The 18,899-nt window shown below is 44.4% G+C and overlaps 1 protein-coding gene across 1 annotated transcript; it reads left to right on the top strand.

Annotated features, from left to right (window-relative positions):
• The first annotated feature begins 1,274 nt into the window (after nt 1–1,274).
• Nucleotides 1,275–2,527, top strand: LOC144148343 (uncharacterized). The gene is made up of 3 exons (XM_077679893.1): nt 1,275–1,427; nt 1,665–2,027; nt 2,507–2,527. Exons 1-3 carry the CDS (start codon nt 1,275–1,277, stop codon nt 2,525–2,527), a joined length of 537 nt encoding a protein of 178 aa, XP_077536019.1.
• Nucleotides 2,528–18,899: the final 16,372 nt, after the last annotated feature.

Genomic DNA, 18,899 nt, shown 5'->3' with positions numbered 1-18,899 from the left:
CCTATGCTTCAAAAGTTCGAGTAAGCGGCCGCAGATGGCCGCGCCTTTACAATGCCCGGAATCTCGACGATGACACGCAGAAATGGGGCATACAAAAATCATTAAAAGCTACAGAGAAGGGAAAAGTGAAGCCACCCACTCACCATACGGTAGCCCCCTATGGACAGGGCAGTTGCTTCTGCTGCGGAAATTCCTTCATTCCGTCGACTGCTGCGTTTACACCGACAGAGAGGTGGACAGAGGGAAGCACCCATGCGGAGGCGAAAGTTTGGTGGTGGGATTCTCTGGCCGTGCTTTCATCACCGTGCGATCCCAGCTACTCACGGGCAAAGTCAGCTCTGTTCGAAACTACTAAAGGTTACTAAACTCCTGGTTTGTTTGCAGATAGTAAACAAGCCTTGATTTAAAACTTGTAGTGTTGGTTACCACAGCGATCATTTGATCAACAGCAACACAAAGAAAATACACTATAGCCCATGGTTGAGTTTTAAAGAAAAGTTTTCTTGCAAGACAATTTTTTTTAATTGCGAATAAGGACAGGTACGAACACGGGAGCCGTTTTTAATATATTATATGTCGGTGTTATCCGCCTCGATTACAGTCACAGTTGAGCTTATTACTGTATTTTTAGGACCCTGTATTCGTTGATGCCCTCCAGCCTTTAAAATAATGTCCCCTGTTCAGAATTTCTTATAATACCAGCAGTACACCTTACAGTGAACGGGCCGCAATTTCTAGGCCCGGCCCGACCCGGACCGATAGAGAGACTGCCCAGGCCCGTCCCGGGCCCGACAAATTTATAAAAATTGAGCCTGAGCCGGGCCCGAGCCCGACGAAGTTTAGAAATCTGAGCCCGAGCCCGGCCCGAGCCCGACAAACTTCTAAAATATGAGCTAGGCCCGTGCCCGCCAGAGTGTTGTTAAATATCATCCCTAGTCCGACAGGATATTAACATGAACTTGAAGAAGTTTGCTGTTAACCTAACAAGCGTAAGCACAAATGAATACGACTACTTTAGATTTAAATTTCCTTTAAACTTGGACCGAACTTAGAAGCTGTATTTTCCGTAGTCCTGTAGCTTCATTTGTCACTTCATTTGTCATCACTGTAGCTTCATTTGTCATGTTTTCGTCACTCGTGGTTTTTGTAACGTTGTTAGTTACATCCTCCCTGTTCTGTGTTGTTACTGCAACGTTTCTTTTGTGGGGACTTCCTTTGTTTTGTGTCTTCATCCGTTCGAACCAAGGGGGATTATCCTTGGTTCGAACGCAACGATGCCTGGCGGTTGCTGTGCGCCCAACTGCAAATCAAATTATGACGGCGGTGCAAGTGTCCGAGTGCACAGATTTCCTACTGACCCGACGATGCGGGCAGCATGGACCAGAGCTGTTCCCCGGAAAGACTTCTTGCCAACGAAGTACACAGTGGTAAGCATTCCTTTTCTGCATCATTACTCCGTGTTCTCAGACAAGAAGCTTTCGTCGCGCGATTTATCTGCTGGCGGTTGCAAATGCATCATTTGAGTTACTCACGGCACCATCGCACGTGCTCACGATCTTCATTTCTTCCGCTGAGAGACAGGGTCTTTGAACTTGTCGGTGCGCTTGATATTATTGCCGTGTTTTGTCCAGTTTCATGCTCATTTGATTTTTATTTTATTTCAGCTCTGTGAAAAGCATTTCCTGCCAACAGATTACGTGAACACAACTGCCTACACAGATGTCAAAACTGGAAAAGTCGTCGAAGTTCTTCTGAAAACTGTTCGCCTGAAACAAACTTCAGTTCCAAGTTTGTTTCCGAAGTGCCCAGCATATTTATCCCGACCACAAGCGCCAGTTCGGGAAGCACCGGAAGAGAAAAGGATGCGCTTGGAAGCAGCTTCTTTGCAAGAGGCAATAAGGCTTTCGGAGCAGACTCAAGCTGAAGAGGAGGCCAAAAACAGAATAAGTGATTTCTCCAACTTGCTCGACGCCTTGACAAGCCTTCAAAACTCCGACTTCTGGACTATTATCAACAGGGACGGGAAGGTTTTTTTCTTGGATTTGGAACTTCATTCTGCTCCTGCAGTCCGTTCGTCGGTGATTGTGTCGTCGGACCTTCACGTAGAAGTGTTTTTTGGTGAAACCCGCTTGAGCAAGTGTGGTGACGTGCTTGTCCCTGATAAGCTGTGTGACCTGAGAGATCTGAAAGCAGTGCTACATACGATTGAAGAGTTTCACAGGAGTATCTGCACTGAGCCTTCTCAGAAGATACGTAATCTTCTGCAATTGGTAGCAACTTTACTGGATGGAGTGAGTGGTGAACATTTTGCATGCAAATTGCAAGATTGGCATTTGGAGGTGCTAAAACTTTTGAAGAGCCAAGTTGATCTTGTCTTAAACAATGCTAACCGATATTCCCCCGATTTTTTGGTCTTTGCCAGCCTTTTTTACACGATTTCACCCCATGCTTACAAGTTTTTGAGAAGTTCAATGAAACTTAAGTTGCCGCACCCTGACACAATCAGAAGGCTGTGTTCGTCATATGATGTAAGTCCTGCAACAGAGCAACAGGAGTCTAACTTTCTTTCTTATGCGAAGCGGGTTGTGAACACCTACAAAGAGCATGAACGGACCGTAACTTTAATGATAGATGAAGTGCACCTTCAAGCATATTTTGACTACAAGGCTGGCTTCGTGACTGGGGCTGCTGCTAATTCATCAAACCCTGCAAAAACAGCCCACGTCTTCATGGTCCAGAGCTTGCTTTCTCCAAACAAAGATGTTGTGCACATCTTACCTGTTGCACAAATTGATGCTAGAATGCTGCATGACCTTCTTCGGAAACTTATTATTGACCTGGAGGCAACTGGTTTCAGAATCGTAGCACTGATATCAGACAATAACTCCATTAACAGAAAAGCTATCTCATTCTTTGCTAAGCCCGCAAGTCTCAGCATTGTCTACCAGCATCCTGCCGATCCATCGCGCCCCCTGTTTTTTGTGGTAGACCCGGTTCACTTACTTAAGTGCATTAGGAATAACTGGCTGAATCAGCGCAACAGTGGAAAGTGCATGTACTTTCCGGACCCAGAAAGTACGGATGCCAAACCAAAGATACTTACAGCATCCTTTAAAGTGTTGTGTCAGCTGCACGAAACTGAAAAAAATGAGCTCTTAAAGATAGCGCCAACGCTTACCTTAAAAGCACTGAACCCATCAAACATGGAGCGCCAGAACGTGAAACTAGCCCTGAAGGTTTTTAGCTCGTCCACTGTCGCTGCTCTGAACACAATTTCATTGCAGCATGCACAGGAAACGTCCAAATACATTGATACCATTTTGAGGTGGTGGAATGTAGTGAACGTTAAGACACCGAAAAAAGGACAGCGGCTTCGAAATGAGTTGCAGGGGCCCATAACGTCATCCTCGTGTCCTCAGCTCGAATACCTGAGCACTGTAGTTCGCTGGCTCGACCACTGGGCAAGCCTCAAGCATGATAATGGCCACCTGACACGTGAAACGCACTCTGCTTTTAGCCATACAACCCACGCCTTGCACGAACTCGCCAAATACTGCTTGGAAGAGCTTCGTTTCACTTACGTTCTCTTAGGGAAATTTCAAACCGATAGCCTGGAGGATCGGTTTGGAAAGTACCGGCAGTTGTCAGGAGCCAACTACCATGTATCCATAAGGCAAATATATGAGTCAGAGACGAAGTTGCGTTTGCAAAGAGTTGTAGATTTCCCTGAGTTGGACCAGTTGGACATGCTGCCAGCATCAAGTGTGTCGAAGGTAGATGTGCATTCATTGAAGCGTCAATTTCGTGTCTCCGTGACAGATTCTGACATTGAGGCAAAAGCTTCGAGGCTGCCAGCAGTAACCTATGTGGCTGGCTATTGCGCCCATGCTGCTTTGAAGAAGCTGACATGCACGACGTGTAGGGAAAACCTTGTTCTGCAAGATGTGGACTTGGATAATGCAGAAAATGCATTAATCGCAAACATGTCCAGAGGCGGGCTGAAGTTCCCACGAGCCGCTGTTGTAAATGCTGTGCTTTTCACTGAAATTGTTCTGGACAGACTTAGGGCACCAGAGCATTCCACACAGTTTTTCAGTCTTCCTAGGCAAAAGGATGCGCTTGTGGGCCTTGTAATTTCAGTCCTTGGAGACGTTGATGACCTGGATACATGTGATTTTGGTCACACAGCAGAGGAGGTGATGGAACTTGTCGTGAGTGCTGCAGCGAATACATTGTTGAACAATTTGTGCCGCAGAGAAAATGATAAATTGTCCCATGCCAAGAACGAACGAAAACTAAAAACCTTGAAGGCTTGAAAAGTGCTACTCATTTGTTGTCTACTATTTGTGTACATAGTTGAGTTCTGTTTAGCTATATTGTTAAACATACCAGATGGCATAGTGTTCCGTAACTAACACGGTAACAATATGTATGCTTGTGTATACCGTTTTGCTTGTATGCCTTTTTTTTAACATTCATGTATCAAGCTACTATTTCTTTTGTGTATGTGTCTTCTTTAGTGAGAAAGCAGGAAGAACTACTGTGAAGGCTTGTTTTGTGACAAGTTTGTGAATTGAAGCTGTCATGTTGGTAAATTGTTTTCAGTGAACGACCCTTTAATTGGATTGTGAAGAAAAACTGAATAATAAATGTACCTTTCGTGCCATTCTTTCAGCATCACATTTGTTTATATTCATGAAATAAATTTTTTCTGGGCCTTCAAAATGTTCCTTTGCTATTCAATGCCCCAGAAAGGGGGCTGTGAAGATGAACACCATTCTGCGGAAATAACTTCAGTCTTGACGAAGATGATCTAATAGCATGCAGGGCAGTAAGAGTGCTGGCCAAGTCCTTTTGAGGATATACACAATGGATGTAAGTAGTACAGAATTTCACTTCTTTATGGTGGTGTTGAGCGGGAAGAACCAACCAGCGTCAATTATTTCTGTGGCAGTTCTACATGTTATGCAGTGGAAGGGAAAGAAGTATTGACTTGGATAGGTTGGTATTACTTCCTGGACAGTGGTGATTTTTTAAAACCCTACATGTTACGACACGCACTGGCTGTGCCTCCGCGCGTCGTACTGATTCTGCTTTTAAAATATTCACCGCGCGCGTCCCTGCGCTCGACGTATGACCCTGGCGCGGTGAAGCCGACTTCTAGGCCCATCGCACTAGCGTGACGTCACGCCGCCGTGCGGAGGCCTTGAAGTTTCTAGGTGGCTTTGTTCGGGCGTACAGCAGGTGGGGACGTGCGCAACACCCTCTCTCGCCGCGTTGGGTTCGCGCTGATCAACAGTCGGTTCGCGCGCAAGAACAGGTGGGGGCGCTCGCATAACGCTCTCTCGCCGCGGTCGGTTCGCGCTTAAACCACATATGTCGTTCGCGCGTGCTCCGGTCCATGGAGGAAGAAAAAGTTAGGAGACGGCATGACGTCACGCAGCTCGCCTTCGCAAGCCCAGCTCCGTTGAAGCCGCTCCCTCCGCCGTTTGCCTTTCTCAAGCCTCCGCAGTCGGCCCAGCACGTGACCTCCATGGTCGGGTGGGCCGGCGGCGGCGGCGCTCTCCGACTCCGGCGCATCTCTCGTGTTTCGTTGGCGGTAGCTTTTGCCCGTCCTTCCTGCATTTGTCTGCTCGGCGATCTCATGCCCGCGTGCGGGCAGGAGTGCCGCGTACGTGCGGAATACAAAACCCGTGGGAAAAAAACCAACATATTGCAGGCTTCGTGACATCGGGCCGCAGAGCAGTTTCGAGCAGACGAAATTGAAGACTGCGCGGCGGCCCGTACAGCAGCGGTGCGGTGGGGTCACGTGGTGCAGTGACGCCTGGGCCGACTTCGATTTTACTTTTTATGTATAGGCTTCACGTTTCTCCGGCGGCGCCTTCTCCTAACTTTTGTCTTCCTCCATGCTCCGGTCGCTAACATCTGTGGCGTGATCGTGACGTCAACATCACGCGTTCGTGTGGTGGCGCGATTTTGGCGCTATAACACTCTCTCGCGAGGGGCATTGGATTGGATTCGATTGGATTGGCTTGGCTTGGCTTGGATTGGATTGGATTTGGATTGGATTGGATTAAAGTGGATTGTGTTGGATTGTGTTGCGTCATAGCCGCGCCACGTTGCGTCATAGCCGCTCCACGTTGCGTCATAGCCGCGGCAAGGGGTTCACGGCACGTTTCACGTTTCACCAGCGACTTCATCGACAATGTCTACGCTGGAAGACAACAATTACAACAACAACCAATACGTAATCCATACGACTTGCAGGGGCGCCCCCCGCGGAAATGCTCTGCATTTGATAGTGCCCCTCGCGAGGGGGATGTTTTTTTTCTAAGGAATTATCACCACCACCGGCGGTCAAGATTTTATCTGCACCATACCACGTCTTAATTGGAGCCCCGTTATTTAAATTTTTTCACCCAGAGAAAAACTGGTCCTACACCAGCCGGTCTCCTTCCAAACACGTCGGTGCATGAATTCTCGGCGCCGAGACGCGTGCCATTGTTCGGCTGTACAGCGCTCACCGAAAGCATGACGTATAACCGGAGACCTTACGTAGCCTGGTCTCCTCTTGAACACCAGCTGCCAAATATTCTGTGGCTGTGCGCGTGCCGTAATTAGGCCGAAGACCACTAACCAAATGAAAAACGTGCATTCTGGGGCCGTACGTCGGCCGTTCTCCTTTAAAACACCGGTTGCCCGAAGAAAACAAATATTTATTATTGCAATTATTCAACAGATGTTGCACCTTTCGTTCTTCCATTCCTTGCTAAAATTTGCTTAGACGATGTGGCTGGTTTCACCATTTGACTTTTGTCTTTCCCTCTAGTGACGTTGGCTGCATGATTTTATCTGCGCTTCTGTTCTTTCTTGTCTTTAGTCATTGCTCTAAAAAAATCTTGCGAGAAAAAATCATGGTCTCTGCTTAGAAAATTGGTTCTTCAAACTCTGTACACACTGCGAAGTCCAGGTCACGTTTGTTCTGTTTATTTTAGCTAGTAAAGGAGAGAGAAAATACAATCATGTTGTAGTCTGTGGCTGGAGTGCCCTAGTATTCTGGCCCGCTCTCTCCCACTAAGCTGATGGGACCCAAACGTTTCTTTTGTTCTTGGGAAGGCTTTTTAAGTCCAATCGTATTTTTATCATATGTTTTAACGGCGCGGTAGTGAATTAGCACTTCTTTTTTTCTTTTCACTTTAGATGAAATATCAACAACAAAAAATTCTCTTGCCAACAGTTTAGAATTTGCGGCACAGTATAACGTTGCCTCAGGAATTTGCCGGCCCGGATCGGACCTCCACGGCCCAAAAAAACTTTGGTTCAAGCCCCAGCCCGGCCCAGGCCCGAGAAAATGCGTGCTATCCGGCCAGAGCCCGGCCAGCGGGTCGGGCTGGGCTCGGGCTTTCGGAACGGTCCGGGCGCGTGCACTGCACTAGTACACATATTCCACTACACGCCCCCACATAGGTCCAGAGCATATCAGAAATAAAACACAAATACGCCACTACATCAGCGACCGAATGATGCACCGTCCGCAATTTTTTTTTCTTTCTTTTATAAATCACACTGAACAAACAGTAGTAAGCTTAGGTTCAAAAAATTACAAGGGACTTTAAAAAACTTTTATTACTCTTAAGTGATAATTTTGTTAATTTTACATTAAACAATGACGTTTTGTTTTATTACAATCATACGACAGGTTTTAAATCTTTGTTACCTTGGGACGTCATAGGAGATAGTATTATATATTCCTGCCAAGTTTACGTGGCATTTAGAACGTTATTATAATCCATAAATAATGCAAGTACTGTCATTCAAAGCGACATAAGGTGTAAAACATTCATTGTCTCAATAGTGTTGCCGCGTTAGTGCCATAACGACTGAAACGATGTCCCAACTCACCAGCAACAGTAAACCCCCCCCTGGTGGCTAAAGTTTGCCATTCGAAAAAAGGGCCCGCCGAAATGTACCCGCTTTCTGCAGATTTGATAGATTGAGTGTGGTGTTTTCCGCGCCAAAGCAACGCGCGACAGCGTGACCTGGACTAAACGTGCCCTAGACCGACGCTAAACAGCGCGACCTAATGGAGGGCTATGGAATAAGTTTGTCCAAATGTTAAACTTTAGGTTCGCCGAAAAATCAACATGCGGTAGCTTTCGCTCGCAGCCTTTATTACAAAAGCCAACACCACGGCCACGGTTGAGCCCGCCAAATTTGTCTCAGCAGCCTGGCACCACAGCTACTGAGCCACCACGACAGGTGAGCCATGTTGATGGATTCTTTTTGGATAGTACTAAGTATCCTTTTAGGAGGAGAGAGCGTTCGTGGTGGTGCTGCTGGCTACCTTGAAACTGATTTGTGATTGTTTCACATTGTAACGCGTGTGCAAATTTCAAGGCTACTTTTAGCCGAAAAGGTGCGGGTCATGTTTGTGGAGCTTCCTTATGTTCGAGCTAAGTTTTTTTTTAAGAAAAGCCATTTTTGCAGGGTTTTTTTCCCCATGCAATTTGGCCTTTCTTAAAAAAATCGGCTTCCAGCCCGGTTCATTTATTGTATATTGGCTTTAAACCTGCCATAGCCTTGCTTGAGCGGGTATTCTTTCCCACTTGTTTTTAGGGGGGCGTAGGAGGTAGTGGAGAACACTGAATTCTTAAAATGTTTAAAACATGCGCGTAATATTCATAAAGCTTTGCTATGTTCAAGCTGAACGAGGCTGCAAAAATTTGGTTAGACCCCCCCCGCCAGAAAATGCCGACACTGTTGTCCAACTCCTCTGCCTGGTACGTTGATACATTTATGTTCCCAGTAATTTCACATCGTAAGGTTGTTAAAGGAGCGGAAACACCTCTATTTTTGATTTTCAGTATCAGACAGGGAATGAGCATTGAGAAAACAGTGTGGTATTGGGGGTACTTTGTTTGCCGGGAAATGTGCTAGGTATGTCAAGACCGACGCATTCGAGGCTGACTTTTTAAACAGAGCAGTGTTCTAACGGATAGGGCAGCAGCTTTCGCCTGAAAGATGCCACAACCAAAATACCACTGTTCCCTGACAAGTGAAAAGTATCCTGTCGTTTTCTACAATACCCGGTATGGTGTTGTGAAACAGAGAGGCTATTTGGGCGATTTGTCGAACATTTTATTAGAGCAGAGTCCCGGAATGTCAGACAAACTCATGAGGTTCCCTCGTACGTGTCTTAGCGTAGTTAATATGATGTCCTGGTTCAATGAAACTCTCTTCGAAGGCCGATAGTGCCAATGAACGTTCATACACAAAAGTTGCGCCAGGGAAATTCAGAGTGCGTCATATGGCCATTAGAATTTCAGCTGGATTGTACTGTTGCAACTGAGTGTCAAAACATTTCTGACGTGTACATTCCGAAATATTAGGTCCTGATCACGGTTCAGCGACCCTTACTTGACTTGTTCTTTACAAATGTGAGTGCAATAAAACTGAAATCGGGTGTAATTATCAGCGACATAAGTGATCACAAGGGCATCTATCTATGCATTTATAAAACCAGGTTTTAAAAAAACAGACTGTGCCACCAATATTGTATCAAGCAGTAACGGATACTAATCTGTGCGCTTGTCGAGATAAGGTGCGTACTTGTGACTGGCGACATGTGTTTAATATAGCGGACGTGGAACGCGCCTACAATTCATTCTTTCATACTTTTTTAGCCCTGTACAAGGAGTGTTTTCCATTTAAAAGTCTTCGACAATCTCGTAAGATCCGCAAGCCCTAGGTTACTCCTGAGCTGCTTTATAAAATAAAAGAAAGATAAACTGCATAAAAAGTTTATTAAATCTCGCAATCTCAAAGAGTTTAATATGTACAAGTTTTTCCGTAACAAAGTCACAAAAGAACTTAAAACCACGAGAAACAATTACTTCTGCGACTACTTTAACAATACTTCACAACGAACGGTTGTTAAATGGAAAAAACTGAACGCAGTTTTAAACCCTACTCCAAATTTCAATTCAGTAACAAATATCAATAAAGATCGAAACGAGCTGACAGGTAGTTGTCTGGCCAATGCTTTTAATGAATATTTTGTTAATTTAGTAAAAGTAGGTATTAAGCAATGCTCTGAATAATTTTAAATTCAGATGTGATGAGACATTTTTTCGGCGTCCAGCAGCCGATAACGATGTGAAATCAGTTTTTCTAGACATGAAAAACAGCGGGAGCTGCAATGCCTATATAAAAAAGAAAAAACCTGTGTAGTTTGTGTTAGATCTTATACTACCGACCCTAACAGATATATTTAACCTTCGCCTATCCCATGGTGTTTTCCCGCACATATATCCAACAAGCCAGGGTCATTGTTTTGTTCAAGAAAGTCGACAGGAACGATATCGGACAGATCAGCGTCAATACTGCCTGTATTTTCGGAAGGACTAGAAAAGGTGATTTTATCGAGAATGTCTCGCTTCTGCGATACGCTGTAGTTGCTGACCGACGCTCAATTCTCTTTCAGGAAGTACCGCTCAACAGAGCTTGCACTGTTACAGCAAAAAGAGTTTATTTTGAACACTTTTGAACAAAAAGTTGGCTCTTGGTATATACATGGATTTTACTAAAGCTTTCGACTATCTGGATCATTCACTCTTTCTAAAACAGTTAGAATACTGCGGCTTCCTGGGAACACCTTTGATGGTTTGAAAATCCTATTTAGGCAGCCGAAGCAGTTCGTTTAGATAAAGGAGCACGCATCAGCCATGAAACCTCGATTAACAGGTGTGCTGCAAGGCAGCATTTTAGGCCCATTTTTATTGAATATTTTTGTAAACGATATCCTGCAGATTGATAACAAAGAGAAATTGGTCATTTATGCGGATGACACCATTTGCTTTCTTGCGCTTGATCGGCAGATGAACTGGAATTCAAAGCAAATAAAAGTCTTGTAGAGCTAGAGAAATGGGCAGATTTCCATGGACTGAAAAATAATACTAATGAAACTAAAACTATTGTGTTTCGCAATAAGAATACGGAACTTAACCGCGTTATGAATTTTTCGCTTTGTGACGCGAACATGGAAATGGTCAGACCATTTAGGACACTGGTTGTAATTTTCTCAGAGAGCATGAAATGGAATAAGCAGGTAGAGTATGTCGCATCGAAGGTATCACGCATTACTGGCCTTACTTCTGTTAACAAACAGATCCTTCCTACTCGAGTGAAGCTTCTTATTTGTAACTCCCGGTTTTCTTCGCACCTAAATTACTGCTGCTTAATATACGGACATACAGGCGCTGCCAATCTACACAAATTACATGTCTTACAGAAAAAAGGTTACGAAACGTAGCAAACGTCTCGTATGATTATCTTTCGCACTTGTTATTTTGAAAATACGGCCTAATGACTATCTATTATATTTATGCCTACCGTATGTACATGAGCTATAAAATGGCAATAAAAAGCCCCAGTAATTTCATTTACAGTTTAGGTGCTTTACAGAAACGACCCGCGATACACGCAACACGCAGCCATGGTGTGTGGAACATTCCCTCGTTTAAAACAAATTACGGACAACAAATATAAAGACATAAAATTTTTCAGATGATAAACTTTTGCCTCAATTCAAATATAAATTTGAATACTGTAAAGAAGACGGTTTAGCGGGCGTTTATTTGCAGCGGTAGCGAAAACTAATCGCGGCTGCTCTCTGCTTATGTTTTGTTGTATTGAGTGAAATCGGTAGTTTTCTCCTTTTCGCTATCTCACTGCCAGAACGGCTTTTCTGTGTTTGAAATGTTGTTCGTATATTTCAGAACCGTGCGCAAGTTTAGTATCAACGCTGCGTTGAAATGCAAAATCGTTTCCTTGTTTCTGTGTAGTTCTAATTCTGAACTGTTCGTGTCAACCCTACGTTCCGGTGTAAAGTGTTTTCTGAATTGTTTTTTGTTGTTTCTTTTCATTTTTTTTGCTTTGCTGTTTTACTAGCCCGCTAGCTGTTCCAGTGTTACAGAAAGCGTTTGCGAATGTTGCGGTCGATTTTCATTTTCCTTTCCTTAGCGGTTTCTTTTTTCTTTTTTTCTCGAACGCCTGTAAATACAGCGTAATTGAGTTTTCGTTGCTTCCTTTTTTGCACTTTGTGTTGTGCTGTGCGCCTCTTGAATTATGTATGTATAATTTGAGGAGGAGCGAACACCGTCAAGCTAACCCAATTAGCTTTTTTTCCGTCTCGTGCTACATCACTGTGGATGAAAAAATACAGGGATTAATATTGCAAAAGCCAACACCACGGCACCAATTGAGCCCGCGTACCTTGGATCAGCAGCCTGACGCCACAGCTACTTAGCCATAACGACAGGTAAGTTGATGTTGAGGCATTCTTTGGATAGTACTAACTATTCTTTTAGGAAGACACAGCATTCGTGGCGCTGCTGCTGGGTACATTGAAACCGGTATGCGATTGTTTCTGTTTGTAATGCGCGTGCAAATTTCAAGGCTACTTTCAGCCGAAAAGGTACGCGTATATTCATCGAGCTTCGCTATGTTCGAGCTGAATTTTGTTTTTAAGAAAAGCAATATTTGCAGTATTTTTTACCCTGTCCATTCGCTTGTCTTTAAAAAATTGGCTTTTAGGCCGGTTCATTTACTTTAGATTGGCTTTAAACCTGTCATAGCCTTTCTGGAGCGGGTTTTCTCCACGTTTGCTTTTTTGTGGGGTAGGGAGGTAGGGGAACACTGAATTTTTAAAATGTTGAGAACGTGCGCGTAATATTCAATGAAACTTCAATATGTTAGAGTTGAACGAGGCTGCCGCGGCTATGACGCGACAAAATCCAACACAATCCACTTTAATCCAATCCAATCTAAATCCAATCCTATACAAGCCAAGCCAAGCCAAGCCAAGCCACGCTAAGCCAATCCAATCGAATCCAATCCAATGCCCCTTGCGAGAGAGTGTTCGCTATCGGAGAGGAGAGGGGGTGAGCGGAGGAGAGTGCGGACGCCGCCGACGACGACGGACACACGCAGGAAGGACAGAGCCGCCGACAAGAGATGCTCTCAGCGTCGCATCTAAAACCGCAGAAAATCGCAAACAAGTAAGCATAAAAATACGCAAACAAAGAAAAGAATCACAAGGCAAAAGTACGAGAAACCACCAAGTTTACATTGACATTGAGCTCAGGTCCTTAAAAGATATGAATAACATACGTACATTATGATGTCGAGCCAGTTCATTTAATATTGTTGGAAGCGGAAATTTTACAATTTGGTCACCGTAATTTGTGCGGCATTTCCGAATTGTCCATTCGGAAATGCCGCGTGTTGCTTCGGCGCGAATACCACCTCCCTCCATCTATGAAGTTAACTACTTGGCGCGACTAAATTTGGGCGTGCGGTTTCCTCGACTGGCATACCTTAGCCACCAGCTGGGGTTACTCTTGCTTATGCATTTAGGACACCGTTTCAGTCGTTATGGCTGTAACGCTCCGCACTGTCCAGGCACATGATAGTTTCACACCTTATGGCGCTTTGAATGTAGGTAAATTGTTTATGGACTATTATAATGTTCTAAATATCACGTAAACTATGCGCGAATATAAAACAATTTCTGGCTTTGACTTGTTATGGGAGCAGAGATGGATAAGGTATCGTTCAATTGTAATAAGAACAAAATGTGTTTGTTTATTGCACAATTAAGAACGTTCCCACTTAAGAATAATAAAAGTGCGTGGTAAAATTATTTGTAATTTCCTGACCCTTTGCGTACTGCCGTTTATACAGTGTGCTTTATAAAAAAACGAACTGATTGTAGTTTGTGCATCATTAGTCCTTCGGGGTGACAGTTCTATTTGTGGTGTAATAAAGACATGTGGTGGACTTATGAGAGGGTGTTGTAAGAATTTGTAAACATCGCGCAAAATTTTGAAGGTTTAGTGGGTCGACGAATAGGGAATTATTAATAGTGCAGTAATTAGCTTAGGTGAAACGGTAATCCAGTCGAATAATAGCGGGCATATAATTAATTAAAAATGCTCCTGTGTTTGAACCTGTCCTTAGTCGCAATTAAAAAAAAATTTCTTGCAAGAACGCTTCTTGTGATAACTCAACCGTGGGTTATAGTGTTTTTTTGTTGCACTGGATAAAATGATCGCCATGGCAACCATCACTACTAGTTAAGAATCAAGGCCTGTTTACTATTATGGGCGCACCCTTCCGTTTCTAGGTATTCATAAGGGCTGCAAACAAACGAGGAGTTTGGTTTACTACAGCAAAATTTCGAGCACAGCTGACTTTGCCCGTGAGTAGCTTGGATCGCAAGGTGGTGAAAGCACGGCCAGATACTCCCACCGCCAAACGTTCGCCACCGCATGGGTCCTTCCCTCTGTCCACCTCTCTGTCGGTGTAAACGCAGCAGTCGACGGAATGAGGCGAATTTCCGCAGCAAACGCAACTGCCCTGTCAATAGGGGGCTACCTTACTGTGAGTAGATGGCTTGACTTTCCCGTCTTCGTATCCTTTCATGTAATTTGTATGCCCGCTTTCTGCGCGGCATCGTCGAGATTCCAGGCATTGTAAAGGCGCGGCCATGTGCGACCGCTTACCCGAACTTTTGAAGCATAGGAGGGTGATTCTACGAGACAAGAATAATGCGTGAACAGGCGTATTTTTTGTTTCTTTCCCCATACTTTTATGAGTTACGCGAAAGCCCGAGAATATTTAATAACTACGGTCTGTTTTGCTTTAGCGTGCCTCCTTAGAGAGAAAAAAAAATTGCAAAATTGGCGGGGGGACACCTGATTTCCTGCGACTGTAGTTCTTTCCAACTTTGGGGCTTTACGCACGTCAAGGTTTGACGGTTCTGTCTAAAATTTGTTTGAAAACAAAAGCTACACCAAATTGACACATAGGCCAAAACAAATTCTGCGCTTAGTTATGAAGAAAAAATCTAGAATCAAAATTGCGAATTCACATCACACGCTAGATTGTCGCTAAATTGGACGCCCTCCGTAACTCCGTAACTATAGTTGTGATGAACTTGTATAGTGATGGACATTGTCGACCAGATATCTGAAAATGTATCTGCAAATTTTGGATAGTCGATAAAAAATATAAATATGCGCACAAAAAAAAAACCATTCGGTGCTGTACGTTTTCAAAAATGCGTATCTTTAAAAATTAATAAAAAGAAAACATCCCGGTCTCGATTTTCTTCATAGTTGGGTAAGAAACACTCAAAAAGGGGGTCAACAACACTGTTAAAAAACGTCTGGCATCATTTTGTATGTACCAATATTATAAGCAGCTCAATTCATGGTTTGAGACTCGCTTCACTGCCGTGTGCTCGGCTACTAGCGCTGCTTTTCTGGCTTCGTGCTTTGATAGAAGTACGAAGCCAGAAAAACCTGGTGTGCCCGCATTCAGCGGCCACACCAGGTACTTTTCAACTTTTGACGCCCTACTAAAGAGACTTCAAGTTTTTAATCTTTTATATTGGCGATGTTTCACTGAATACACGGTACCACAGCTACGCCTGTGGCGAAAACACGCCAAAAAAGCAGGCCTTTGGGGGCGTAACGCTAATTTTAGCAAGATCAAAAATCGGCGTAATAAAATAAGAGTTGTCCTGGTGTGTCAAATGCCGTAACTGACACCCTGCCGGTTTGTTAAAAAAAGTGCATTTGTTTAAGAATGGAGCACTTGTTTAAATATTGAACATTCCAAAACTGCAATTGATTTCGATGTCGCAAAAATCGCCGACAGTTACAAGGACACGGCTATAGCGTGCAAAAACCCGTTGGGCAATTGAGTCATAACAAAGTCCCTGTCAAAGCACGAAAAAACGTACCGAAAAAGTAAAAGTGAGTGTTTTGTCATGAGTAAAGTGAAAAAACCGGAACGCCTGGTAATTAACTGGATGACGCGACCAAGATTGAAGACCATTTGTTTTCTCTTTACTGCACTCAGAGCAAATGATCATAACCATCAAATTACACGGAAATGCTTATAACGTATTCGCCCCAGGTTGGACGCTCACAGTCAAGCACAGCACTCAAAATGTCTTGTAAGGGGGACATCACAGGTCTCCCTTGCCGGTGTGCTATGTAAACGAAACATAAGCAGTGCTGAATCATAAAGACTACAAAAGAAATTTCAGACGGCTGAACATGTTAGGTCCTTTCTTGCGACCGACTATTTTTCTAGATCACGATAGGTTCACGCGGCATCTCCCACGATAGGCGCATCCCAGGCGCTGCTGGCATCTTGGTTGTCCAGGCGCAGGAGCTGGAACCTTTCTGGGGATTTAAATGTCAGTATATCCGCACCCTCGGTGATTACAGATGTCCATGCTGCTGTCCGGGTCCAAACCACGAGGGGAAGCTATATAAACGCAAAGAACTATAAGCAAAAAAACGCAAAAAAAAAATAAACGCTAAAATAAGCGTCCGCCCCGGCGGACGCCGTCCGTCGGTGCGGGGAAAAAAAGATCTAAGGTTTCACGTTTTCTAACAAAAATGCGGCTGTTTTTGCTCATGTCGTCTTAAGGGTAAGAAATGGTTTTAAAGCGTGGACCACCTGACTGAGTGCGCAAATAAGATAAAAAAAGAGCATGTAATCTTAGCGAATGCGCCGCCCAAATTGCATGCTTTTAAAATTCTGGGTGAGATTATGTTTTTCACTTATGCTCCCGTGCCGTGGTTTCACGGTTTGACAGCGAAGCTCTATATGTGTTGATTTTTCGGTTCTCTGATATCATTGGAATGAAAAAAAATTTCTTAGCCATTGTATGGCTTCAGAAAACGTGTGTCAATTTTGCTTAATCGAAACTTTCCTGAAACAAGTAACACTGAAATCAGCCTGTCATTTGACTCTAACGTACCACGAACTTCTAGTTACTTTTGTTAAGTCACTGTAAACTTGTAGATGATGCAGAATTTCCTTCTAATATGTGAGTACATGACCATGTAATGAGAAAGTTCGAGAAATCGAGAAAGTATGAGAAATCGATGTCCCCACTGTCCACCAGTATTCCTGGGTTCTCCCCCCTCATCTCTCTCCCTTCCCCTAGCCCAAGCAGTGGAAATGCGCCTTGGCCAGGTAGCCCCGCGAATCAGCTAACTTCGATGTAACACGTCGTAACAAACGTGGCGGTGCAAGCCTCCGCAAAAGAAAAGACAACGAGCACTTTCTTATTTTGCTCAATAACGGTTTTGCGTACTCATCTACTCTTCTTAAGCTGGAGATGTATGAAATACTGCCACACTCGGAGATAAAGTGTGGTTTCTTGTCTCATGAAGTCCTGTTGTCCTGTTATTAGTCTATAATTATGACTCAAAGGTTTTTTTTTTTCTGCACTAATGTGGATTACTTAAATCAAGGTTACCTGAATACCTAAAAAGTTCCAGCACCTGATTTACTCGTTTCAGTTATCAGGTTAGGTCTGTTATTGCATTACTTGTCGATAAAATGGTTCTGCTCCGTCCGACATAGCGGGTGTTGTTCCCCACTTTTGTTTTTTGGGGGGTAAGAGGGTAGAGGTAGCCCTGAATTTTTAAAATGTTCAACACGTGCGCGTGATATTCATGAAAGTTCGCTATGTTCGAGCTGAACGAATCTGCAGAAATTTGGTTAGAGCCACCAACGTTGCGACCTCCTCACCCCCCCCCCCCCCCCCGCCAAAAAAGCAGTCATTATTGCGCAACCACTCGGCCGGGTACGTTGATACATTTATATTCCCAGTAAGTTCACATATTAAGGTTGTGGAAGGAGTGGAACCTCCTCCGTTCTTATTTTTAGTATCAGACAGCGAATGAACATTGATAAATCAGCCGTATTGAGTGTACTTTGCCGGAAAAGGTGCTAGCTTTGTCAAGACGGATGCATTCGAGGCTGACTGTTTGGACACAGCAGTATTCCAGCAGATCGGGCAGGAGCTTTCGCCTGGAAGATGGCAAAACCGATATAGCATTGTGCAATGACAAGTTAAAAGCGCCCTGTGTTTCCCTTACAATACCTATGCGCTGTTGTGCAAGAGAGAAGCTATTTACGGGCCTTTGTCGAATATTTTATTAGAGCCGATGCCCTCAATGGGAACCAAATTAATTTGGTTCTCTCGTACATTCCAGCGGTAGTTAAGATGATGTCCTGGTTCACTCGGGCCGTCTTGGGAAGCCAATAATCGCAACTCACCTTCGTACACAAAAGTCGCGCGAGGGAAATTCAGAGTGCGCTATACGACAATTCGAATTTCAGCTCATATTACAATTGAAACAGAGCACCAGGAAATCCCTGAAATGTACATTCCGAAACATTAGTTCCTCATCACAGCTGAGCGACCCATGCAGAAGTGCCATGTTTAGGTTGAACATTTTCACAGATTTTCCTCTCCATATCTATGGCGATATTATTATCACCTGCAAATACGCGGTTCCGGATGAGAGTTCCTTTATCACTTATTTTGAGTGGAACAGGCACTCTATCGCCCATTGAAATAATTCAACTGCCTAAGTAGTGCATATGCATGTTTGAAAACGTACCTACGCCAGCGAAATAAAATGACACCACCTTCCCGCGAGGGAACCCTGAGTTGATGCAAATCATCTCGGAGGTTCCGAAACGTTCAGATTGGGTATCCAAATTACAGAAAACGACGGAACTCCGGACGGCGCAGCTTGACTGAACCGAAGCAGCAACTGAAGGAGCGGCGTGCGGACCGGGTTTATTATATAGAGCAGATGGAGTGGAGCGGAGGAGATGAGAGAGGAGACGCGCATGCGCGCTTATCGCGCAGCGTCGGCGGTGATGAGTAGCGCGCGCGCTATCGCACAGCTGGTGTGGAGAGGGGGAGAGGTGGAGCAGCGCGCGCGCTATCGCACAGCTGGCATGGAGAGAGGGAGAGGTGGATAAGCGCGCGCGCTATCGCACAGCTGGTGGGGAGA

The sequence above is a fragment of the Haemaphysalis longicornis genome, unplaced genomic scaffold (assembly GCF_048455015.1).
Source record: "Haemaphysalis longicornis isolate Haplotype H1 unplaced genomic scaffold, Haemaphysalis longicornis Haplotype H1 scaffold_8, whole genome shotgun sequence".
In the NCBI taxonomy this organism is placed as follows: Eukaryota; Metazoa; Arthropoda; class Arachnida; order Ixodida; family Ixodidae; genus Haemaphysalis; species Haemaphysalis longicornis.
Note: the sequence above shows the minus strand (reverse complement) of the source record. Positions and strands in the feature narration are given on the sequence as shown.

Coding starts and splice junctions, on each gene's coding strand:
- LOC144148343 (XM_077679893.1), top strand. CDS start 1,275: ATGCCTGGCGGTTGCTGTGCGCCCAACTGCAAATCAAATTATGACGGC. Junction 1,428..1,664: donor TGCCAACGAAGTACACAGTG/GTAAGCATTCCT, acceptor ATTTTATTTCAG/CTCTGTGAAAAGCATTTCCT. Junction 2,028..2,506: donor TTATCAACAGGGACGGGAAG/GTTTTTTTCTTG, acceptor TGACACAATCAG/AAGGCTGTGTTCGTCATATG.